Below are 25,334 nucleotides of genomic sequence, written 5' to 3'. Positions count from 1 at the left end.
AAATCTTACTGGTATTGGTGGCCCAGAGAGGGTGTTATCCAAATCAAATGATCGGCCAGTGGCTTGGCCTAGATTGAACCTCAATATTCAAGAGAGAGATGCGGCGCCACGAGGAGCAATGATCCAGTGGATGGCCGGGCTTAACGAAATCCACGATTTCTGACACCCGGAAATTAGGAGTAGGGTGCACGGGTGCACCAATCCTCTGGGCTACGAAAAAGATCTTAAAGTAGTGGAAGGAGTTTTGAGCCTAGTATGTTTTAAGAAAAACTCTACTGGCTACCTTTTAGGCATGGGCTTTTACCAGAACAAAGTTGAGTCAATGCCACTGCTAGTTCTTCCCTCGTAATGTCTCCCTCGATTGAATTTTAACTTGCCGTCATCAGGGGTGACGGTATGGGGGAGGAGGAGTAGGAAGGTCTGCTACAAATTCCCACAAGGCGGACTCGTCCGTCGTTGGTTGGGAGTATAAGTCTATAATAGGAGATGAAGCATTGAGCTATGTCAGTGTCACCAATCCTTCTATTACCCTCTGTATCTGAAACATAGGCAATGGACTTGCAACAGGTAGTGTTAGTGCAAAGCCAGTCTAGTGTTTTTCTCACCCAAGGTGTATATGCGGCTCGGCTTGGCAAGCCACACTGTTCTTGCCTCATTTAGGAGTGGATGCCGGAGGACTGCCTGTCTACTAAAGGAATTCCTCAGAGTGGAAGGTGAGCTGAACACTCCAAACTGCCTTTAATTCCTGGATACGAGTCCTGGGGTTAATCACCTCCTGTTGCTGTCGCCTACAAGTACCTGTGAGATAGCTAATAATGTGCCCTCGTACAGTGGCTTTCAAGTGCCTCCCAGAGTGTGGGTGGAGTCTTCACTGATAGTAACAAGATATTGTTCCATGGTTTTCAGGATATGCATCTTGGTCTCGGCCTCTTGCAGCCACCAGGCATTCAGGCGCCAACCTGGTCGTGACCCTCCTGGGCCCAGTCACAACTGCAATTCCACCAGGTAATGGTCGGACTAACCTTTGGCAAGAATGCACACCCCTCCACCCTGTGAGACTCAGAGCACAGCAAAAGAAAGTAATCTAGTAGAGAGAACGGTTTGTGTGCCACAGAATAATAGGTGTAGCAGCAGTCCCAGGGTTGTTCATCCCCCCAAATGTCTGCCAGACCCAGAGCCTGGGGTGAGAATGTCACAGTGCTTTCCTCCCACCTCCCTGGATAAGTCTCCAGTCAATTATCCCACTGAGATGTCCACCCAGTATCGAGGGTCCCGTCAGAAATTGCGCCACCAGAGCCCCGATGACTCTAAGAAAGTCCATTGTGAGAGGTAGGAGGGGCATAGGCACTGAGGGCAGAAATGGGCCAACCAGGAGCCCTAATGTCACCACATAGCTCCCTGATTCTTGTGCCAAACCTGTGTGATCTTCGAGGGCAAATGGCTGCAAATCAGTATGGCAACACCTCTGTGACCGCCCACACAAAACCCACGTGAAACACCTATGAGTGGCACATCTGAGCCAAAAAGGGACATCTGGTGCCCACCAAATGTGTTTCCTGAAACAGGAGAATGTCAGCGGAAAAGCATTTGGCCGCTCTCCATATGACACCTCTTTTAACTGGATCTACTAGTCCGTTCAGATTCCAAGTCAACAGGCGAATATGGCCTCCCATCCCTGCATCTGTATGGTCAGCCATGTGGGAGTGTGTGTGCAGGATCAGAGATCAGGAAAAGAGAATTAATAGTGGTCAGTGCCAGCTGTGAACCTATGTGGCCATGTCTGACACAAGTAAAAACATAACAGATAAGAAGATACAACAGCAACAAACCACCCACCCCATACTTCGACAACTTGAAGTACTGGTCGTGGAAGAAACTAGGAACAGTTGCTATCTGGGCAAATAAACCCCAATGGTGTTCCCTTGCACCAGCACCCTTCCAACTGTCCCCATAACACATCCCCAAAGAACGAAAAGAGAGAAAGAAAAAAAAGCAAAAGTTCTGGAGGTAGGCCACGCCTGTCGAAGATCACTCTGGCACTATGATGGATCATCAAAACACAGGGAGTAAGTACATAAATTGGTCACGAGCCTTCAGTCATTGGTTATGGAGTTAGAGGTCTTGTGTCTACAGCCTCAGGCTTCATAGATGCCGAATGGTGAAGCCTTGGGCTGCCTGAAGGGCTATCTGTGGAGCAGTGTCACCTCTGAGCTCGCTGGGAACACTGTGGCATTTGCCTGCATCCGCGATCACCTCCGGTTCTCTCGTGGGTCCCAGCGGGCTGAGTTGTCTTACAACAGAAGATTGGCCTCTCCTACAGCACTTTCCATGTGGGTTCCAAGGTGTAGAAGAAAAGGGTTTTGTTCTGAAAGCTTACCTTCAAGTGGGCTGCAAAGAGCAACCTATCTTGTAGCTGCATCACCCACAATTTTTGATTGACCACCATGAAGCTACATCATTGTTGCTGAACTTTCAGCATTAAGGTCCGGAAAGACCATGAATCGAGTAGAATTACCGGGCAAGGCCTCATATTTTCAGGAGGCCTTAAGGATTGTGTCCCGGTTCCCAAAGTAGAATGTGTAGGGCTAAGGACCTACGGGCCTACTCTACAACGAAGCAGGCTGAGATCTCCTCTGTAGGAACCCAGGTCTTCAGCCAGGTCACAACAAACTGAGTGGGGACGCTCTCTCTGGCACACCCCCAATCCTCATATTGTTTTGGCAGAATACCTCCAAGTCTTCCACTCTTGCCTACAGTTGATACACAGTCTTCAGAAGCCCTGATACCGCATTTTGCAAAGTTCAAAGAGTCCTCAGTCTCTGATATCTGTCCTTCAGCCTACGTGACCCTCGCTAAAGGTCTTGCTGTGATAATGAAACATTGACTTATCCATGGCATCGTGAATCTTAGACGGCTTGTAGAATACAGGCCATTTGATCAGGAGGGGGATCACTGGCTGGCGGGAGAGGTTCCTTGTCTGGGACAGTAGTGGGTCTGGTAAACTTGTCGATGCACCCCTGGGAGTCCCAAGCACCATTCTGTTTGTCTTTCCCCATACCAATGTAGGGGCAATCTCCTCCATCTCCAGATGTCCCCAATTATTAGCAGCCTTCAGTAAACTTCTACTTGATTACTTATGCCAACCAACTCTCATGGGGTAGGTCTTCAACTAGGACTCTCCAGTCATATCTGTCCTGGGCTTTTCTTTCAATATGACTCCAGGTGTACCCCATTTCCTTGCGGTCAGCCTCAAGGCCTCGCGCCAAAGCTTCTTGGCCTTCCTCTCTTCCTTTACCCTTAAGGGTTCCAGGTCAGGACTTGCCTGCTGGTTTTTGATGCAGGCTTGCAGAGTGTACGACCTATTCCACTCTAGCATCTTTTCATGATTTCTTCATGAGCAGGGAGCTGGAAAGTCTACTGCCATAGGGCAATGTTGTTGATGGTGTTTGGCCAAAGGATTTGGAGGATTTTCCCCAGACAGGTGTTGATGTAAACTAAGGTATACAAAAACGTGATGGAATGCTGAGCTCCCCAGTCTATCATTATTTTGCACACCATGCAACCTCAGTATAGACCCAGTCATGCAAATCAGTCTTGATCCTGCTACAGAGGGAGCAGTCCAGTCCAAACTGCCAGGCCAGGTCCTCAATGAAATGGAACACAAGCAACCCAGGACCAATTTTGTCCTAGTTGGGACTCACCAGCCAGGTATAGACAGGTTTCAGTGACAGTGTACACGGTTTAGTATACTACATCCGTGCAGAGTCGACAGATGTACAAGTCAGTCGCTGCCAACGCCAGCAATAAACAAGTTTCAGAAAGGTCCCAGCCAACCCCACTGGCGGTGGGGCAACAGAGGGAAATGTCTGCTGAAAGGAAACCAACAAAGATCCAGCGAATCGGCCCTCAGGTTGCCCCTGCCTCTGGCACGTGGGGCCACACCCTGCCCAGGCCAAATCAACTGTGGCATTCTAACTCTCTCCACATTAGGCCAGCAGTTAGGCAGCAATGGAGATGTGCTTCCCAGCCCTCAAAGCAGGTCCTCCATGGCAGCCCCAGCAGGTAAACAAATTCCCAGCTGCAGATCATTGTGGCGGCGAGGTCCCAGTAGTCCACTCCAATGCAGCCCCGTCTCAGAAAGACCAATGTGCTTCATCTACTCAACAGGGTCTCAGCAGTGTGCCCTCTTTCGGCCCCTCACGGTAAGGAAAGGCCAGAGGCGGTGCCCTCCAGCAGTTCTTTTGCATCAATCGCGGCAGGCAGGTAAAGTCCAAGCCGCAAGACTGTGGCCAGCTCCCATGTTAGCCTTATTTTAGCTGGCCCACACGTTCTCTCAGAACACCAGGGTTAAGCAGCACTGATGGCTTGGCTCTTCTGCAGCTGTCTTCAGGGAGAGAGCTGAAATGGATAGAGAGGAGGGCCAGTTCACCTCCTCCCGGTGTCTGTGTCATCTTTGGGTGCAGTACAGCTCAGCTGCTGGTCCACACTGCCACAAACAGTGGCAAGACTGATGATTCACATATGGCAGTGAAATTCGTGGACCACATCCACGTGTGATTGTGAATGACTAGTGCTCATAGCATGGCCCACATTGCCTATGGTGTCCATACAGCCCGTAAAAAGCATTTGCCGGCATCATGTCCATCGTGGATGATCTGGGCAAAGGTATTTCAATTCTCCTCAGGAATACCAGACTTGTTTCTTGTGCTCAGCAACATACTTCTCCAAAAGCTCACGGATGGCCTTCAGATGCATTAGGGCGAATTTGTCTCATGACTCTGAATCTTGCTTGAATCAAAGACCCCAAAGACAGCAGTCATGCAGGTTCATAACAGACATCTGTTTCTTGCAGGTGCCTCATGGCTTGTAGCCTTTAGTCTTCAAGGGAGATATTTCCCTAAGACACTAAAAATATCATTTTGGAAGGTGGCAAAGAATACAGAATTATGAGAGCAAAGCTCCAGATCCACACGAAAGGGCAGAGAAAATCACACTATTACCACACATTTAGTCATAATCTATTTTACCAGGTTTTTATTACCAAAATTTGTCTGGGGAAAATAACAGGGGTGTGATAACTATTACATAACATTGGAATTCCAATTACAGAACAAATTCCTGTTTATGCAAGGATCGAGATTCATCACCTATCTTGAAATGTAGGTTATAGTGATTGTGATGATCCGCAGACTCAACAGAACGCAGGGGTAGCTCACCACTGCTTGCTTCTTGTAAGATTAGCAGAGATGTGAGATGCGTATACTAGAATATGACCTTAAAATTTTGCTCAACCTAGTGATTCTTATATTTGAGAGAAACCATAAAAGCCTGAAGGATGATTCCCCATGAAGCAATTACTACAGAGTCTCATGGACTGGTATGTGTGGCAACTGTGGACTGGTATCTGGACTGGTATGTGCGGCAACAAGTGAAAGCTGAACAAAACAAACATACATATAAACATGAAACATAGTAAAAGAAACAGCTCGGGAGGAAGAACCGATGGGGAAGTGAATTTGTTAGTCAAACCAATTATGACTGTGTAATCTTCTCCCACAGGGATCAGGGAAAACACATGAGACTTGGATCCCAAGGATGCATAGACAAAACCAGTTTTGTGGAGCAGTTTTAATGTACCTATCGATATAGGCGAGGACGTTGCTGTCGTGAGTGCACATGATGCTGGCTAGAGGGAACATGTATGCAAAGAAGTGAGATAGCAATGGAAGCAAGAGAGGGTTATAGAGGTAAAGTAGTCCCTCGTTAAGTTCAATAAAAGTAACTGAGTTGAGGTGGAAGGATATATCCAAAGAACAGTATTTCCATGTGAGAGATGAATACTCCACTGGGTAGGGAAAACAGGTTCTATGGCCAACGACTGAAAGAGGATGGTCAAAGAAAGCCAGTGGTTGGAAAGGGCAGATCAATAACCCACTCAATGTGTATTGTTGCCAATAGGTCTTTATGACAGCTGTGATGTCAAAACCCAGACCCAAAAATGAACACAAAAGCCCCTAAATAAAAAGCTCTGGCACCTCCTTATAGCAGTCACAAAGGGAAAAAAGGAAAATGAATAGAAATACACTGGCTCGTTATGTACAGCTCGAGGGCAAGTCCTACAACCAACAGCAGAGTAAGAAAAATACAAACCAAAGTGGCATTTTCATTCCAAAAGAATCCCTTTTGCTTTGAAATACTCCAAATACATATTTTCTGTTTTAATATTAGACAATTTCACGCACAACAAGCCTCAGTAGATTTGGGTACTGTACATTGATTTTGACTGCCCATGTGCAAAAAAGCTCTTTTGGGGAGGCTGCAGGTCTCTTCTCCTTAAAGTAGTGACTGGCCTAATATTGGGTAAATAACAGGACTATTAGTTATTTTCCAGACAAAAGCTGCCCTCATTTTCCTGCTCATTTCAGGATCGTCTCATGTTGAGGCAACTCGTTTAAAGCCAGTCCCTGGCCATTCACAACACCACTTTTGCCTTTTGTGGGCAGGTGTACCACTTTCTTCAAAAGATCAGATTGAAGGGTGGGGCGGTGGCCCATCTTAATTTGGAAAAAAAAGACCCCGCAGAAGCATGTAGGTCCATCTCTTCATCATGATCTCCCCAGCCCAACAGCTGGACATTGGTCAACGTTCAGGCATTCTCTAACTTCTCCAAACAGTCCTAGACATCAACAAATGAAGTTATTGCACAGAGCGGTAAATTGACAAACAAATTGTTGGTCTCTTGTTGCTTGGTCATTAAGGCTTCAAGTGCTACAATTACATTTTCCACAGCTGACAAAGACTTCTCAACCACCAAAACCCATGTCAATATGACCACCAGCCTGCACCCAATGCCCATCACTGTTGCGTTAATGAAATAAACCTTCTTGTGAAAACTCTCCAGTGAAGCCATTACAGCATTCTCTCCTCTAATGAGACAGGATGTGTTATTGACAGTCTCCACCCCACTCTGATAGCAGGATTAAGACCAAGGAGAAATAAATGTTCCATGAATGTTGGAGTCCTCATGTGCATCTCCAGTGCGGTCTGTACCATGCAGGTCTGTACCACTCAGCGTTTCCACTGTGATTCTTCAAAGAAGAAAAGGCACTACAGCATCGTTGACCACTTCCCAAACAATAATGCTTCCAAACTTTGGGAGATCCAAAGTCCTAAAGCCATCCACACTGACAGCTGGTGGGATTGTGCGCCCTCAGAAAATGCAGGGATAGATGGACTATATCCTGGCCACAGCCATCTGAATGCTCTGGATTGCTGAATCAAGGGGTCCATGCCATATCAACCACATCCAGCAAAGATTTCTCAGAGTACTTGCAACCCTGTCTCCACTCATCACATCAGCACAGCAGCAAGCTCCTTCTGCCAAGGTGCCCACTACTATTGCCGGGTTGACATGCCTGCTACCTTGGCCTACATCAATGATCCAATCCACAGACCAATAGACTCTTGCAATCTAATACACCACCAAAGGGAGCCAGTGCTGGCTCAAGCGCCAAACAAATGCTTTGGTATTCACAGAATTCCACCGATCTGTTGGGACGGCAGACCGCAGCACGAAATACAGGCAGCACCTTCTCACTCAAAGCTGGCATGACCCCATCACTTCCAATACCTATATCAGTGACGGTGCTGAGTATTTGCGCATTAGAAATCATGGTTAGAGACATGAAACTGTAATCCTACATGACAAAACAGCAGAAGGCAAATACGGTGGCACATGTCCAGTTATCACAACAGGGAATTGCTGCTGAGTGCCTTTTTCAGTGTATTGTGTGTAGTTCTAAAATTAACCTTTAGGCACAAATTAGTTAAGGTCCTAAAGATAGCTATCAGACCTATACAGGGCATGTAGCATAGGTATTGTGCATTCGTCCACATTGCCAGCACATCATCTTTTAAAACCAAAAGAATTACTAATGGCCTCTTTTGTCTTTAATAGCGTTAATACCGTTTTTAGGTCTCGACTAGCATTGCAGCGCGCATGCACTACTCGCTCTGCAAGACATATTGGGGTAGAGGAGCTTTTACAAAGGGGCTTGAAGCCCAGCCCCTCATTTTCATTGAGTCGCGTCAGCGTTTATGGTAAATGCTGACTTCCCATTGAAAAGGAGGCTACTTGGTTACCGCCCTTTCTTCTTTTCGTCCGGCCCATCCGGACTGGATCGTCTGCTTCACGGCTATCGTGAAGCAATTTCTTATCTATAGGGGCGTGTAGTGAGGATCATGTTTACGAAGTCTTGTTTTTTCAGCTTGTTTAAATGTGCCTTCAGATCTTTATAGACTGGAGGACAGCGGCACCTGGAGACAGACATGTCCGGGGTGACTTTTTTTTTCCATTCGCCTGCGAAGCCCCAAGAGTAATGTTTTCCCATGTGCAGTAATGTTTTCTTTCCCGTGTGCAGTGGCAATTACAAATATTTTCAGGGCTGCTCTCCATATTCACCCGCAAAGCCCCCTAATGTTTTTCCATGTGCAGTAATGTTTTTTTTCCTGTGTGCAGCGCCGATTACATTTTCCAGGGCTGCTCTCTGTGCCCAGCCCAGCCTGCGATGGGAGTTGCTGTGATAACGGTCTGACTCATGGCTGGCGGTGGAAAGCCCCTGCTCTGCTATCATAATACAAGCAATGACAACTCCCACCACCCATCCTCCATCCTAACCAGAGTCCACGTCCCTGGTCCTCCATCACCTCGGGCCTCAGCGACCACCGAAGGCAGGGGGTGCGCACACAACCTCTCGACTGTGACTCAGGCTGGACTAAGAAACACCCCTATGCTGTGGGTGTGGGAAAGGCCTTCCGCCCACTCGCCGGACAAATATGGGTTTATGTATGATCCATTGTGTCCTCCTTATAAGTGCATTGCCATGACGCACCCTTAGCTGTACGTAAAGATGAAGAGGCAGAAATGAGGCACGTTTGTCTGAGATCACTGACATTTATAGGTGGCCCACAGAAAATTCTATTTGTCTCTGAGAACTTCTTAGCCACTGTCCTTCGACACTGTCCTTGGCCAGCATCTAATTGCGGGCAGCTACGGCAAATAAGAGAACTCAGACCTAAAGAATGAAAAGAAAATCACTTGCCCAAAATCACACAGCGGGTGGGGGCTTGTTCGGGGGAGCCAGCACTGCACAGGCTGTCTGGCCCAGTGCTCTTGAGGTGGCAGCGGTATAGAATTATCGACACGTACTAAGCACATTTAGAGGTTTTCATTAAATGTAAGAGACCTGTGTTATTAGACCACAAATGATGCGATATTATCATGGCTTCATTATTAACAAAATGGCGATACAAATACAGAAAAAAGTGCATTAAAACAGGTAAAAAGGCTGCGCACTTATCTCCCGTTCTCGCTACCTATTTAAATAAAAAATCGCAAAGGCCCCCTAGCGACTCATAATTCGCTTCCAAAAACCATATGACCATTATTTACACTGTTGCTGGGAGCGTTGCCGCCGACTTTGGATGAAAGTGTGGAGGGCTGCAGGGGGATAAGGAGTGGCAAACCGGATTGCTAGAGGCAGCCGTAGGGCAAGAACGGCACACGGGCAGCCAGTCCAGCTGTGGGGTGCTGTTCTCTTATAATCGCCAGGCATAATTTTTATGAGCCCGTTTAACTTGTGTGGATCTGTGGTGTGTCTCTCAGCTCTGCCCACGGTGCAGTGTGCAGCAACTCCTAGAAGCGGCTGGCAGCTGATCTGTGGTGTGTCTCCCAGCTCTGCCCACGGTGCAGTGTGCAGCAACTCCTAGAAGCGGCTGGCAGCTCCTGGAAAGAGAGATGGGGGGGGGGGGATAGGAGTCTGACATCTGTAGAAGAATAAAAGTCTGACCGCTCTGTTGGGGGTCTGACAGATCAGAAAGAAGTTTCTTCAAACATTGTCAGAGCAGGCATAGACATGGCCAGATGGCTCTAAGAGGTTAGAAGGGGAAGCCATTCTTGTGTGCACTGTACTCTGCACTGTTTACAGTGCAACACTCCTCAGTTTCCTCACACTGACCCCGCCCCAAACTGCCAATGCTTGGTAAAAGTCCGAGCTTTGGTGTAGGTAGTTTAGCCAGACCCCCTGTGTCAGCATTGAGCTTTCATTCCGGTAATTTAAATGGCCACCTCAGTGCAATATGGGAGTTGTAGTTCTTTACTTTGGCTTCAGAATGTTTTCAAAGCCACAGAGATCCGCCGACATGAATGCAACATTCTGTGGGTAGCAGTGAGTTGGCACCCTTGGTGTAAGAGCGAGCACATGGCGTGCTTGATGCACAAGTTACTTACCTTCGGTAAAGATATATCTGTAAGAAACAGTAGTTAGTATTAGATTCCTTACCTTAGAATATCCCCAGGCGTGAGACTGGATCCAGAAATTTTTTGCGTAGCAGTACCCCTGCGCGTCGGTAGGCGTTGTCTGCGGCTCCGCGTCCATCGTTGGCACCGGGATGACGTCGGAGTACTTAGACGCCGCCCTCGCGCGCTGACGTCAGTTCTTATACACAGCATTTCCGCGCCAGAAATGCAGAGCCATGATAAAAACCAACACTGGTGCCATAAAAACTAGGGCCCTGAAAGGGGATGACCTTAACCCTAGATATCGGTTCGCAGAACGGAGAGGATGGGTGGGGCGGTAAGGAATCTAATACTAACTACTGTTTTTTACAGATATATCGTTACCGAAGGTAAGTAACTTGTGCATCTGAATGACACAGGTTAGTATTAGATTCCTTACCTTAGAATAGATACCCCAGCAATACCAACCCCGTTGGTGGGTCTGCGAACCAATGATCACACCAGAAAGTCCTGGAGAACGGAACGGCCGAAAAAGCCATCTCTCCGGACTTGGCTGTCCAGGCAGTAGTGTCTTGCGAACGTGTCCTGACAGATGTCCTGCAAGGGGACTCCCCGACCCAGGGCAGTAGTAGTCGCCGTGGCCCGAGTGGAATGGGCACGTAGCCCCACAGGAGGCTCCTTTTTAGCCAGAGAGTAACAAGCCTTGATGCACAAGACGACCCATCGAGAAATGGTCCGTTTGTGCACTGCCCGTCCATTCTTAGGCCCACGTAACTAACAAAGAGTTGGTCATCCACCCGGAACTGGTGTGTGCGATCCAGATAATATGAGAGCGCACTTTTGGGTACAGACGGTGGAGCCTCTCTTCCTCTTTCGAGGGATGCGGAGGCGGAAAGGAGGTGGGCAAGGTGATGGACTGCCCAATGTGGAAGGCTGTGACTACCTTTGGCAGTAAAGAGGGTCGCGTCCGCAACTTAACTTTGTCTGGATGGACAGAAAGGAAGGGAGGTTGAGAAGAAAGAGCCTGGAGCTCACTCACTCTCCTGGCAGAGGTGATGGCAACCAGGAATGCAGTCTTAAGAGTAAGGAGACAAAGAGGACAGTTATGAAGTGGCTCGAAGGGAGCGCACATCAGATAAGTCAGAACAAGGTTCAAGTCCCACTGAGGCATCACGAAAGGAACAGGAGGAAACATATGAGTGATGCCCTTCAAAAACCTATTTAAAACCGGGGACTTGAACAAAGAGGGCTGATCAGGGAGCCTTAAGAAGGCTGAAATGGCAGAGAGGTAGCCCTTGATAGTGCCCAGAGCAGAGCCCTGCTGGGCAAGAGAAAGAAGAAAGAGGAGAACCTCTGAAAGAGGGGCAGAAAGGGGATCCACAGCCTTTGCTGTGCACCATGCCACAAATTTGTTCCACCTGCAGGCGTATACCGATTTTGTGGAGGGACGCCTGGCTGCCAGAATCACTTTACAGACTTCAGGAGGCAAGTCAAATGGCCTCAACTGCCGCTGCTCAATCTCCACGCATGTAAGTGGAGACTGGACAGGTTCGGGTGGAGGACCGTCCCCTGCTGCTGCGACAGAAGGTCCTCCTGAAGAGGCAGACGAATCGGGGGATCGACTGACATCCTGAGTAGCTCGGGATACCAGTATCTTCGTGCCCAGTCCGGAGCCACAAGGATGACTTGGGCCCGGTCGCGCCTGATCTTCTTCAGCACTCTGGGCAGAAGTGGTATAGGCGGAAAGGCGTACATCAGACCGCAATTCCACTCGCGATGAAAAGCGTCTCCTAGCGAGTGCCGCCTTGGAAATTCCAACACGCAGAACTGATGACATTTCGCGTTCTCTTTTGTGGCGAATAGATCTAACCACGGCTCTCCCCACTGCTGAAAGAGGCCTTGCGCCAAGTCCGAGGTCAGACGCCATTCGTGATCCATCATGCACCAACGGCTGAGTTTGTCTGCCCTGGCATTCAGGGAAACTGCCAGGTGTTGAACCACCAGGGTCACGCCCTGATGTTCCAGCCACTGCCAGAGGCGCAGAGCCTCCTGGCAACGGGGGCAAAACCCCACCCGCCCTGTTTGTTGCAGTACCACATGGCGGTGGTGTTGTCCGTGAACACCTGCACTACACTCCCCGGACAGAGGGGAGGAATGCCTTCAGTGCAAGCCGGATCGCCCGCAGCCCAGAAGGTTGATGTGGAGCCGGGACTCCGCCGGAGACCAGAGGCCTCTGATCTCCGCCTCTCCCATGTGGCCCCCCCAGCCCTGGAGGGACGCATCCGTCACAACTACGTGCTCCAGTTGGGGTAGGGAGAGGGATCTGCCGCTGACCCAATCGCCATCCGTGAGCCACCACTGCAACTGTCTTGCAGTGCTCTCTGAGATCAAGACATGGTCTGACAAGTTGTCCTGAGGCTGGGCCCACTGAAACTTCAGGTCCCACTGCAGAGCCCGCATCCGCCACCTGGCGTAATGCACCAGAAGGATGCAGGAGGCCATCAGCCCCAGAAGCCGCAGCGTCAACCTGACCGAGACTCGGGATAAAGGCTGAAAGATCGGAATCAGAGCCTGAATATCCCGAACCCGCTGTTCGGGAGGATAAACCCGAAACTGTGCCGAGTCTAGAACCGCTCCGATGAAGAGTAGCTTCTGAGAGGGACACAGGTGCGATTTCGGCACATTGATGGAGAACCCCAGCAGGTGCAGGAGGTCGGCCGTAGTCTGGAGGTGGATGACAACTGTCTGGGGCGAGCCCGCCTTCAACAACCAGTCGTCGAGGTAGGGGAAGACTGAAACCCCTAACCTGTGCAGATGAGCTGCGACCACCGCCATCACTTTCGTGAACACCCGTGGCGTGCTGGTAAGGCCGCAGGGGAGCACGGTAAACTGAAAGTGCTCGTGGCCTACCGTGAACCGCAGGTAACGCCGGTGGGCCGGCTGGATGGGCATGTGGAAATAGGCGTCCTGCAAGTCCAACGCTACCATCCAGTCTCCTGGGGCTAGGGCAGCTAAGACCTGAGCCAAAGTCAGCATCTTGAACTTCTCCTTCCGGAGGAAGCCGTTGATGTTCCGGAGGTCCAGGATAGGATGTAGGCCCCCTTTGCCCTTCTTGGGAACCAGAAAGTAATGGGAGTAACAACCACACCCTACTTCTGGCCCAGGAACGCGTTTGATGGCCCCCTTGGCCAAGAGGGCCGTAACTTCCTCTTGCAGAAGTTGCAAGTGATCCCCCGACACGCGGTGGTACTGCGGTGGCATGGCTGGAGGGGTTGCCTTGAAGGGGAGGGAGTAGCCCCTTCGGATGATTTGAAGCACCCACCTGTCCGATGTGATGGAGCGCCAGTGGAGGAAGTGATGGCGAACCCTGCCCCCCACTGGCGTCAAATGGTCCTGAAAGCTCGGACTAGGAAGGCTTTGAGGCGGATTCTGCTGGGATGGATGTGGACTGGCCGCGCCGTTGTCCCCTGTTACTGCCGCGATGGTAACTACGTCCGCCACCGCGCTGAATGTTAGTCTGCGGCCCGTGGCTGGCAGGAAGTGTGGGAGCACCCCTTCCGTGGCCACGAAAGGAGCGCTGGGCAGAAGATTGCTGGCGCGGGGGCGACAGGCCCAAGGACTTGGCCATAGCCCTGGAGTCCTTAAAGCGTTCCAGCGCATGATCTGCCTTGCCACCGAAGAGGTGGCTGCCATCGAACGGCATGTCCATAAGGGTGTTTTGGACATCGGCAGAAAAGTTGGCGGACCTCAGCAAGGCGTGGCGGCGAACCGCCAGAGACGTGGAAATCGCTCTTCCTAGCGAGTCCGTGGTATCCAGTCCACATTGCTGCGTCTCTTCCCTCCGCAAGGGCTTGCGCGAGTTTCGCCCGGGCTCCTTCCAGGCACTCAGGCAGCACGGCCGCAACTGCATCCCACAGAGAGTGGGTGTAACGGCCCAAGAGGCACGAGGTGTTGACTGACCGCAACCCCAAACTAAGGGAGGAGAACATCTTCTTTCCGAACTGTTCATACCTCTTTGATTCCCGATCTGGTGGTGCCGTCGGGAATGCGTATTGGGAGGTCGTCGAGGCCTGGATAACCAGACTCTCGGGATTGAGGTGGGTGGACAAGAAACTAGGGTCGCCCGGAGCTGGGCGGTGGCGCCTAGCGACGTTCCTATCTACGTGAGGGCCTGTAGTGGGCCTGGACCAAGTGCCCAACAGGATGTCTGTGAGAGCCTCATTAAACGGCAGTAGAGACTCTGGGGAGCTTACCTGCGGTTTAAGGACCTCTGTGAGAATGTTGGACCTCACTGTTGCAACGGGGAGCTCAAGAGCCAACACACTATAAGCTGCCCCCTCCTCCGTAGCTACGGTAGGAGGGGAGACAAAACCAGTGTCTGGGGAGGTATCCAGGCCACTGGTTTCCCCTAGTTCCTGTGTCCAGTCCTCATATGACTGACACTCACGTGCCAAGGGGTCCTCAGACCCCCCAGTCTCCCTCATCATCCATGTCCTGAAATTTAGGGATAAAGGATGGACCCAGATCCTCAAAGAATTGCTCTTCGGGCCGGCGTCGAATGCGGCGACCGAGGGTTGGACCAGGGACGATGTCATCCGAGGACGGCGCCGGGGGTGACACCCTAGGGGTCGGCGCTGGCGGGGTCGTAAAGTCCACCAGCGGTGACCCAGAACCGGATCCAGTGGGGCCTTGCGGCGTCGGGACCGAAGTCGCCGACGGCGACGTAGCACCCGGCCCGCTTGGGCTCCCAGTCAGGTCCACTGGGCCCGAAGGCGCCGCGGAACCCGACGGAGGAGAGAGCGACCTCATGGCCATGAGGAAGGCATCGATCTCCTCCGGCGTCGCGTTCTGCCCAGGGACCGGTGGGTAGGGAGCAGGCCGCGACGCCTGCGGCTCCGGCGGAGCCGCGTGGGCGGTGTCACCCGAACCCCCGGCCGCGTCGCACGAGTGTCGGAGGGAGTCAGAAGAGCGATGTCGCCTCTTCGACTTTTTGTGCCTCTTATCTGAGGACTTGGAGCCTGACGAGTTGTGTCGACTCGCCGAGCTGTGATGATTCCGGCCCTGCGACCGGTCCTTCGACCTCCTTCCGGACCGGGACCTCGAGCGGCACGGGGCCGACTGCCGGAGCTCGAGGCGCTTACGGGACAGCTCCCGCCTAGCCTTCGACGTCATGGCCCGGCAGTCGGGGCACGACTTGTCATCGTGGTCGGGCCCCAGGCAATGTAGGAACCGGTGGTGGGGGTCAGTAAGCGACATCAGTCGGCACAGGGCTTGAACCCGGGCATCCCTACCGGCACCGATGGAGTCGTAGACTCGAAACGGATCTAAAAAGGATCGAAAAAGCTTAGTCAAAAAGTGACTAAAGGGTACCTGCGCTTGCTGGCGCGGAAAAAAGAACTGATGTCAGCACGCGCAGGCGCCGGACGCGGAGCCGCAGACGACGCCTACCGACGCGCAGGGGTACTGCTACGCAAAATTTTCCGGATCCAGTCTGACGCCTGGGGATATTCTAAGGTAAGGAATCTAATACTAACCTGTTTCTTTCAGATGTAATGCCCCGTATATTGCATGTGTAATTTGATGCCTCGTGTCAAGTATATATAACCGGGCCATGCAATTCCCAAGTGGCTAATATAAATGAACTGGACACACACACAACGTTTCAGATGGATCGGACACTCGCATGTCTCCAGGGTAAGACCGGGAATACACGGAGCGTGAGAAAGAGCTCGGACACACACAGATTGGACATACAGAACAGGACCACCGAGCGGAGCGAGCACACGGGGCACTGTCGAGGAATTTTACAAAAATAGGTGTAAAGGGATTAAACACACGCACAAACACAACTCGAACCCACAGGGGCTGTGCAGCAGGACACTACGCACAACTTGGGAGTTGGGGAGTGTTTCCCTTTCAGAACTGTGCTGCACAAAAGTTCACATACGCCGGTTTGTGCCCCTATATATCTGTGTCAGAGCATGGCCCGCTGTCTCTTTTCATTACTAATTCCCAGCCCCTCTCACATTGTTTCCTTCTCGCACACGCCCTTTTTGCTTCTCCTCTCTGCTCGGACTCCAACTATCTCCATCTCATTTTCTCTCTCCCCCTTTCTCTTTCACACTTCGTTAATCTCTTTATCAGCCTCCTTTCTCTCTTTTCTACACCCCCTCTCTTTTTTTCTAATCACACACTCTTTCCCCAATCTCTCTCCAAGCCTGTATTTTCCGTCTCTCACCCCTCGAATAAATAATGGCAAAGTAAAAGTCGAAAATTCGATCACCTACAGAGATGAGAAATGACAGTGACATCAGTCGAGATAGTTGGTATTTAGTGGAAACCAAACGAAAGAGGGGCCGCTGCAAGTACTACAAATTTCAAAAACTGAATTAATAAGAAGTGCACTGTAACCCAGCCATCAAGAGACACTTTTCAAAGTACCTTTTTGGAACAACTCTAAACTTTATACTATAATATCTTTTTTCCTCCTTCTTGCAGAGCCCGTTTGCAAGTAATTTCGCCCTTACACGAGGGGTACAATTTCTTAGCTACTCTCTTTCCCATGCTATAAAATATCGGGCACATACCCCGGATTTGGCCCTGGGCTCACTGTGCCACTGGAATCAAGCTATCCTGGCTGAAGATGGGTGAATCCCCCCCCAAAACCAGTCCTAGGATGCTTGTTTCCGGTCCAGGGAGAACCTGGCTTGGCAGTTTGGGCTGGACTGTTCCCATGAGGCACAGGGTCAAGACTGATTTGCATATGGCCAGGTCGAAACTGGGGAGGGTGGCATGGTGAGCAAAAGATTGATGGATTTAACCCGGATCTCTTGACTGAGAGTCATTATTTCTCCTCTCTCTTCCCCCTCCTTAACAACCCCCCCCCCCCCCCCACACACACACACTTTTTTTACTTTAAAAAGCGCAGCGCCGTCTTCACGGACACCGCGCTATGCAATGCAATAGGTGTTGCTTTTGGTATTGTAAATAACAATGCCTTTTTTATGTTTTTTAAAGGCATTCCCATTTACAATGTCAATAGCTCAAAATAATTTCATTGTGAGACCTATTACATTGTAAATGCTTGTTAGGTAACCTATTATGTCACTTGTGCTAAAATGAATAAACCTACAGCTATAGGGATAAACAGATCTTAGTTATTAACTTTCAGATGCCTCAGTTGGGTCTGGGATGTATGAAAAAATAAGAAACACAAACAAGTTATCGTGCAGGGATTACACAAGTTTATAGTATATTTTATAACAAGGGATCTGGAAATATTCTGCAACCTAATGCACAACGAAATGGCGACAAACAACCTATATAAATGTGAAGAGGGTGGATAGTACAAACTTTATGACAGCATAGGAAAGGACAGATTAGAAAGGGTCATGAAGAAAAGGTGCAGTTAAAAGGTGGACAGAAGGAGCAGGGAGGGGGAATAGCCCTTCACTTGCAAGACAAACTCCTATTATTTTGTCACCTAAAGTCCTTCGGCATAAGGCGCTTGAATGGAGGAGAAATTATTTAGCACCCTGTATTTACAATCTATGGGGGAGCATTCTTTAATGAAGCTAATGAATCAATGCAAACTATAATTTAGAGCGTAATATTTGGTGTAACTTGCAGTCACCAGCATTGTTATTTGAGTGGTGATGGTTCAATTTACTAGTAAACAGGCTGGCAAGATGGTTTAGATGGTTTAGTTAGAAAAGGATCCAGCACCTAGTAGAGACACGCTCTGCAGTCTGTTCTAGATATTTCCTACTGAGGATACTGTGATCTCTGCCAAGAAGTGAAAGGGAACTCCGTGTTATTTGTAAGGCTACGGTATTAGAATACTCGAATTAGGAGTTCAGTCCTACTAACCTCCACGTGCAAAGCTATTGGACAGACTCACATCCAATTGTCCTGGGACAACCTGATTAACCACAGTGGACATTCTTGAGGCCCTCCTTTCACTTCCTGGAGTTAGTGAAAAAAATAAAAATGAAATGCAATAAAAATTCAGACAAACAAGACAAAATTCAAGAATGCATGGAACACAATTTAAGCGACAACTGACAATCTGAATGCATAACAAATTTAGGAAAGGTTAGTCTCCAGCATAGTAACTTCAGATTTTTGCAACATCTATTACCACTGTGTGGAACTGTCCCAATAATGTTTAAAGTGTTGCCACTTATGTCAATGCTTTCAAAATTGAGGCAAGGATGCACTTACATCTCTCCTATGTGTACTGGATCCGTGTGGTATACATGTCTCACACTAATTTCATGTAGTGCTAAACTCCTCTCAATTCATCAGCTGTCAAAAAAGACTACACAAGATCAGCTGAGTCTACATTTGAGGGAAGGCACTTTGCTAGCAATGGAACAAAGTTAGCACTAAAAGTTCAAAACTTAATTCTGTACTTCCTTTGGTCCCAAAATATAGTATGTATAATTACATCACGGAGAGAGGTGGCTTTATAAGGAAGGGTTGGGGCACTTGTCACTGTACATCAACTGTGCAAGCAGAACATTTACTGTGGAAGTGTAATCCAGAGAGTAGTGCTAGCATGAGGGACACTGAACCAAGGTGGTGAAATTACTGATTACTGAAATGAAGACATTCCCTGGGAAAGCCAATTATGTTGCTTCTATCTGTGGTGAAATGAACACAGCCCTCTGGCAAAAGGAGGCTTCTTAACTAATGTAGCATATGCACGTATCTTCTGAATAAGGTGCAGGACATGGGGGCACAGCAGTTATTTTGGAGGAAGGACATATGCTGGATGATTCAGTTGTGGCCTAATGAGATTGAGACCTCTAATTTCCAATTAACAGCGTTTGGAGTTAAAGTGGTGTTTTATTTAGTCTTCAGCTGAACGTTCTGTATCCGCTGACAACTGGAAAGAGACATCTACCCTCACTTTGCCAGACAACTCATGAGTTTAATTATTACTGGTGGGCTGGCACAAATGGTCCAAGGATTACCCAGGTCCAAACAATCGGGTTGAGGCGGTGACTTTGGACAATGTTGTTGAGGGGACTCTTTGAACAGTAAACAAAAGCACAGGAGTTTGTTAGTGCGGAGCGGAAGGGTCCCAGGGTTGATAGCACTGCAGGTGGAGCATCATGATCTTGTTGATCCTAACCCCGCCATGACAGGCGATGCCTGTGTTCATTTCTTGCATTTGCTGTAGCAGTTTCAAAGAGCTGGTGGTATAGGAACAAAGCACTCGCCTATGCTCCTCTATCTCACTATCTGTGGCATAAGTCCAAATACAGGCCACAAAGTGTTTCTTCCCACATAGTATGAAACAAGGGACGGGACTTGCGAGCACCTAACACTTTTTCTTTGTTTTTACGATTAACTTAACATATACATGTCACATATGGGAAGAATTAAAAGGTATGAATGATGTGTAAGACAATGAGTTAACTGAATAATGAATGGATGAATTAATGCATTATGTTTGATGGTTTTAACGTAAATTTAACAGACTTGCGTGGGCTGATGGCGAATCAAACAACGTTCCAGTAAATAAAGCAAAGTAGTATAAGCAGACACGCTTTTTAAACCACATGCACCCACATGGTAGATTACCGTCGCCTAAGGAGCTCGATGTTATCACATGCCAACGAAAATACAGTCTGAATTCACATACGAATATTTTAATTTTTATTGACATATTTCAATCCGAAGAGAATTCACTTGCAAGTATGTAAAGCATCATCGCTCTGTTTATTTGATCCGTCAACTGTACAATGTGTGTGCAGGTTTTCCACTATACACTGAAAGAGTTCCTACATGCTTAAGGCTGAAGGCAAGGGTATCAAGGACATGGAAATCGTGTCTACTGTCACAAGATATTGAGGGTCAATCCAATGCATTTCCAATAAGGAAGAAAAGCGGAAGGCAAATGTATTTTTAACTCAACCACTTCAATGGCAAATAAAAAATCACCGTCATTTCTGCCCATTTTAAAGCAGATTCCATAAGTATCTGCCCCTGCAATAAATCAAGGAGGTGTGCAGTAAAAATGCTTTCCACTTAAACATGCACACACTGACTGACAACCCACACAGCTAAATCACTTATATTTATTGGTTGTAGATGACCGTGACTTGAACTATAGTTCCAGATGAATCAACCTTTTTTTCTCGAATTGGAGTTTGCAACCACAAAAAAGGGCTATCCTATGTATCAATTCCATTGTAGGGGTTAGTAAAGTTTTACTGCAGTGCTTTAAATGGGCCGGTACTCACCGGTACTGAGTACCAGCACTTCTCAGTTTTCTCCCCCTGAGTACCGGAACTTATTTTCGGGCAAGGAGAGTACCGGTACTCCTAGAAGCAGCAGGGCTCATGCCCTGAAGTTTGGGTACGTGTAATACAAAAACAAATGAAAATTACCCTTTCAGCTGGAGCGTGTACAGCGGTGTATTCCTGCACTGGGTTGCTCCTGCTCATCGCAACGACAATTAGGATGTGGTCAGAGCTGCCGACAGTAGAACTTGAGAAGCAGGTACGAATCCCGTTGTGGGCTCATCATCCTGTGATTCTGGGCAACTCCCTTAACCAGTGGTGCTTAAAAAAAGTAAGCTTTAATGCAAATGTTCTGATTGTGATATAAAGCGCTTAAATGCCAAACGCAAATTTGCGCAATATCAAACTGCCAAAAATTAGGCCCTGCGCCTATGAAACAGAAGCTGATCCTTGCCATTTCTCCTATGTAAGGAGGCAGTTTGATATTGCGCGAATATGGGCCATGGACATTTAAGCGCTTTACATGACAATCAGAACATTTGCATTAAAGCTTATTTATGTGGCTATTGTTAAGTTCCTGGCTCACAGCCACGTCCCTAACTGGATACCAAGTCTAATTACTGCGTACCGGCACTTCTAATTTTTCATTTAAAACACTGCTTTACTGGCTCCCAAAATGGAATTGAGAATACATACACATTTAGTATTTGCAAATGGTGTGTTGTGGGCGTCCCTTCCAAATGCCTACATATAAAAAATGTATACTGTATGCATAAACGAATTACAAGTGTATTTCTGGTAGAAAACCATTGAAAAGTTAACATACAAGTTGGGGTGGTAAATTATCAGCAAAAGGGAAGGGGGCACTTTGCCCTTTGTGAATTGTAGGAAAGGTTTCTGGAACAGTAGACCATGGTGATGACAGCCAACTCTGAAAGAAACTGTAAAAAAAATGTGCTGTTTTTTTTTTTTTTAAAACAGTCTGATTTCCTTTAGGGAAATCAAGGTGCTTAAAAAAAAGTCTTTAAATGCTCACCCTTGCCGCTTCCCATTGCTGTGACTGTATCCAATGAAAGTGAGTCGCAATTTGCAAGCAACTTAAAAATATAAATTAAGTAGATCAGATTGCAAAGCACTTAGATTCGAAATTTTTATGTACCAACCCTTTAGTACATAGGTCAGTTTGCAAAATGTAATACCGGTTACAAAAATACAGGCACCAGTATAATTCTACTTCTGGGCCATACAGTATTCTCCTATGAAATTAGAAGTGTAGAAACACATGCATAATCCCAAAGGTTAATCTAGCCTGAAAACAGTTACTTGCAAACAACAACATTTTAGTAGGTGCAATAAAATAGGAAAAAAAAGTGTCTTTGAAATCCAAGAATCACACAGCCAGTTCTATCAGGGCATGAAAAGCAAACTGGCCAATATCACATTTAAGATGTGGAAATATGATGCTAAACGTTCAGTAAAGTAAGCTCAACCATCATCCTGACAAATCCTATCCGTGTTTACTAAGAAAATACTCTCCTGGGTCAGGAAAAAAGTAGAAGTGGCAGTTCATTTTTAATGAGCACCCAAAATATAATTTTGAAGATTTCAAGTCAAATCTTAGAAAAATGTAGTAATCTAAAAGTTGTGCCAATCAATTAGTATTGCGATCAAAAAGCATAAATCTTTTAAAGATGTTGGCCAACGAAAGTCTTGTTTCCGGTAGTCTGAGATTAGCTTTAAATGCCCTGAAAGGCACACAGGCTTTGAAGGTTAAAAACCGAATAAGTTCAATGACATGTTGGGGAATGAAGCAGAAGAAAACAAATTTGAAGTCCACTGAGAAAATACTGACAACTGCTTGCACATGTGCATAAATTTAGAGCAAGTGGCGTTTATTGATATTTGTACCGTGGCCTGAAAACTGATAGTGGCACAGTTCTCTGACAGACATAAGAGTGACAGGTATAAAATATATCACTCTTCCGCAGATATCACCTCATCGCACCCTCGGTCTGATTTAATAGTAACCTTTGTCTTTCTCTCAACAAGCGCCGGTAAACTCTGCAATAATCTTTACTATAATCGTGTATACATGGTTGGACTGAAATATAGGATTTAGTGGCAAGCTGCAGGATTACGGACTGCAACCCTGCCCCCTTGAATCCACAGAAATCGTAATTGTTTCACCCTGATATATTTCATTCACCATCAAACAGTTTACCCCAATAATGTTTATAAAGCATGTGTTGATATTTTAAAATAGTAACTTGGGCATTTCATTCCCTCATTTCATATTAGGGGACATTTAGAAAATACCACGGAACATGGTCATAAAATAACTAAATAAAACAGAGACTGACTAGCAAAACCCTGTCTCTGTCCACCTTTACTGGGACGAGAGATAGCTGTAAGACCCCCTTTGAGTTCTTGGAATGGGGTAGGAGTGTTTCTAGGAGGGGTGTGGCCAGTATAAAGGGAAAAGAAGGGTTGTGGGTGGACCACACTACAGAGACATTGAAACCTTCACAAGTCAGACTGCAGAACATGTATATGGTGAATGGCCCCTAGCTCAGCGAAGATAACATAAAACACACCATTACCAATCGTTACCTGGTGATAAGGCAATTGCTGGTCTGCTTTTGATAGTACTAGTGATATTCTGCTTGAAATGAACAGAAATGGCATTCACCAGGGCCTGGAGGTATTTTTCTTGTTCGATACTGCTCGATGATTCAAGTGATGAGACCGGAGCTTTATGAACAGGAGAAAAAACAGAGGAGCGGGACACGTTAGAATACACATTTAAATCAGTACTCAATGCAAGAAAAGCGGTATTGGTGCAATCGTGAGGCACAACAAGCAGTTTGTGCATGATTGATAATAGACAAAAGACAGTGGTGTTAGAAAAGTGATGCTCCCCCCCCCCCCCCCGCAGAATGTGAAAAAAGGGGCCCCTGAGTCTCCCATATCTCCCAGATATTCATTGGCCTTGAGCAGAAGGGGCCCCTCTGAAAGTTTGGACGGCACCTGAAGCGTTGGGCCCCCCCATCTGCGTCGCATAACCTGCAGGGGTCTGCATTACGCCCCAATGGCAAGTGAGGAAGCACAGTCAGCCTAAAACTACTAGAAACTGACAAACATCCGAGTCATGGTGAATGAAGGTTTAACAATGCTGCATTTAACCATTAGAAATATGTTACTAAGTCAGGGAATGCCTCCTCTTTTCAATCGGATTAATCTACTTATTGTATAAGGATGGCTTTAAATTGAAAGCTGGTAAATTTAGTAAATGGCACCTTTTCATTATATACAAGATCCACGCTGTGGATATATTGTGCGTGTGACTGTGTGAGTATATGAATTACTGTAAACAAAAGCGTGTACTTGTTAGTTACCACTTTTCTACCTTGATCGCATGGTGGCTTTTCCAAGAACGTATTTACCGCAACGTTTCTGATAAGCAGCCCTTTTTTTGCTTTGTCCATCTCGCTTAGTAGAATGTATTGGTTTAAGAAAAACGGAACACTATGTTGCACTACAGTACCAGATAATTCCGAACGAAGAATGAACGTTCCATTTCGTTTGAATTTCAATGGACAAACAGGCATTCGAAAACATTTGTATGTCTTGACAAGTAGTCGATGTTTTTTTCATGTATTATTTTGAATTTAATATTTTTTGAAAACTTATGAACTATGCAAAACAATAACAAATATATCATGAAATATAGGAGTGACCCAGCAGTTCAGGTAAACTAGCCGTGGAACTGAGCTGCACTAAGTTTCAGGAGGGTGTGCACATTTGATCAGATGAAATGCCTATAGTGAGTGCCAGACAGCCAATGGGTTAGGTGTTCTGACTCATTGTCCTGACCTGAGCTGTATTCCGTTTTTGGAAGATCCAAAATGTGAATGAGATTTAAACAAAGCAATGGTTCAAGAGAGCTGACCCTCCCCCAACAAACACACACGTATGTATAATCTGTGTTATTATTTTCGAAAATATGAGGCTGGAAGTTGCTTAAGGTTCGAAACAGAGAGATGCAAATGGCATCTGAAAAAATAGTTGGAGGCCTCTTTCTACCAGACAGGTCAATTAAAACCAGGCATTGCCCCTACTACCGCCCTGCAGGATGAAATCGTCGAGAAATTCTTGTAATATGCTTTGCTTTTCTGTAATCTAGACTCGAGGTATTTTATGAGACCCACTCTAACAAACTAGGCAGAATGGTAACAGGAAGTGGTATAAATGATTGTCTATGTGTACTGCGAGAGATCACTCACAGATTTCTGGTCAGAGAAAGAAGCAAAAATTGGAAAACTATGTGCTCAAATATGCACATTCAAAAGATTTGTACATAACATGAAGTTTGATAACATGATTTAAATTTATTTAAAATGTATATTTCTTGGAAGGCGCAGGTAAGCCAACAAAATGGGAGACGCGTAGCTCTCAGGCTCCCTGGGGGCACGCACATTTTAAGCCTCTGACACCCATGGCAATGGGCTACATCTCTGCAATCCTGCCTACCAAGCTCTAGAGATAGTTCTGAGCCTCTGGGTGCGCTTGTTGCAGCAGGAGTCCTCCGCATAGGTGCGCTCAGCCCCAGGATGAGCAGTATGTGGAGCACCCCTGTATCGTGCAGCCTAGGTACTGTCGCATGCTGCCATCAGCTTCTTCCCGTGGCAACCCCACCCGATTAAGGTGAGCAGGAGGCAGACATGCATCAGCTCAACCCTATTAATTGCCAGGAGGAACAGGTTGCCCGGATATGCAGCAGAAGT

At 47.4% G+C, this 25,334-nt stretch overlaps 1 protein-coding gene across 5 annotated transcripts in view; it reads right to left on the bottom strand.

The window, feature by feature from the left end:
- The window catches only part of SBF2 (SET binding factor 2), a 2,295,537-nt gene that overhangs the window by 400,286 nt on the left and 1,869,917 nt on the right, over positions 1-25,334 (bottom strand). For 4 of the 5 annotated variants that reach the window (XM_078680952.1, XM_078680953.1, XM_078680956.1 and 1 more), the window contains 2 exons: positions 23,161-23,301; positions 18,167-18,262 (listed from right to left, as the gene is read on the bottom strand). In XM_078680952.1, the coding sequence (XP_078537078.1) occupies positions 18,167-18,262; positions 23,161-23,301 (237 nt within the window). The remainder of the gene's footprint in view (positions 1-18,166; positions 18,263-23,160; positions 23,302-25,334) is intronic. The other variant, XM_078680954.1, reaches the window with a different exon arrangement.

Source organism: Lissotriton helveticus, chromosome 3_1 (genome assembly GCF_964261635.1).
Source record: "Lissotriton helveticus chromosome 3_1, aLisHel1.1, whole genome shotgun sequence".
Classification (NCBI taxonomy): Eukaryota; Metazoa; Chordata; class Amphibia; order Caudata; family Salamandridae; genus Lissotriton; species Lissotriton helveticus.
This window is presented reverse-complemented; position numbering and strand designations above follow the sequence as displayed.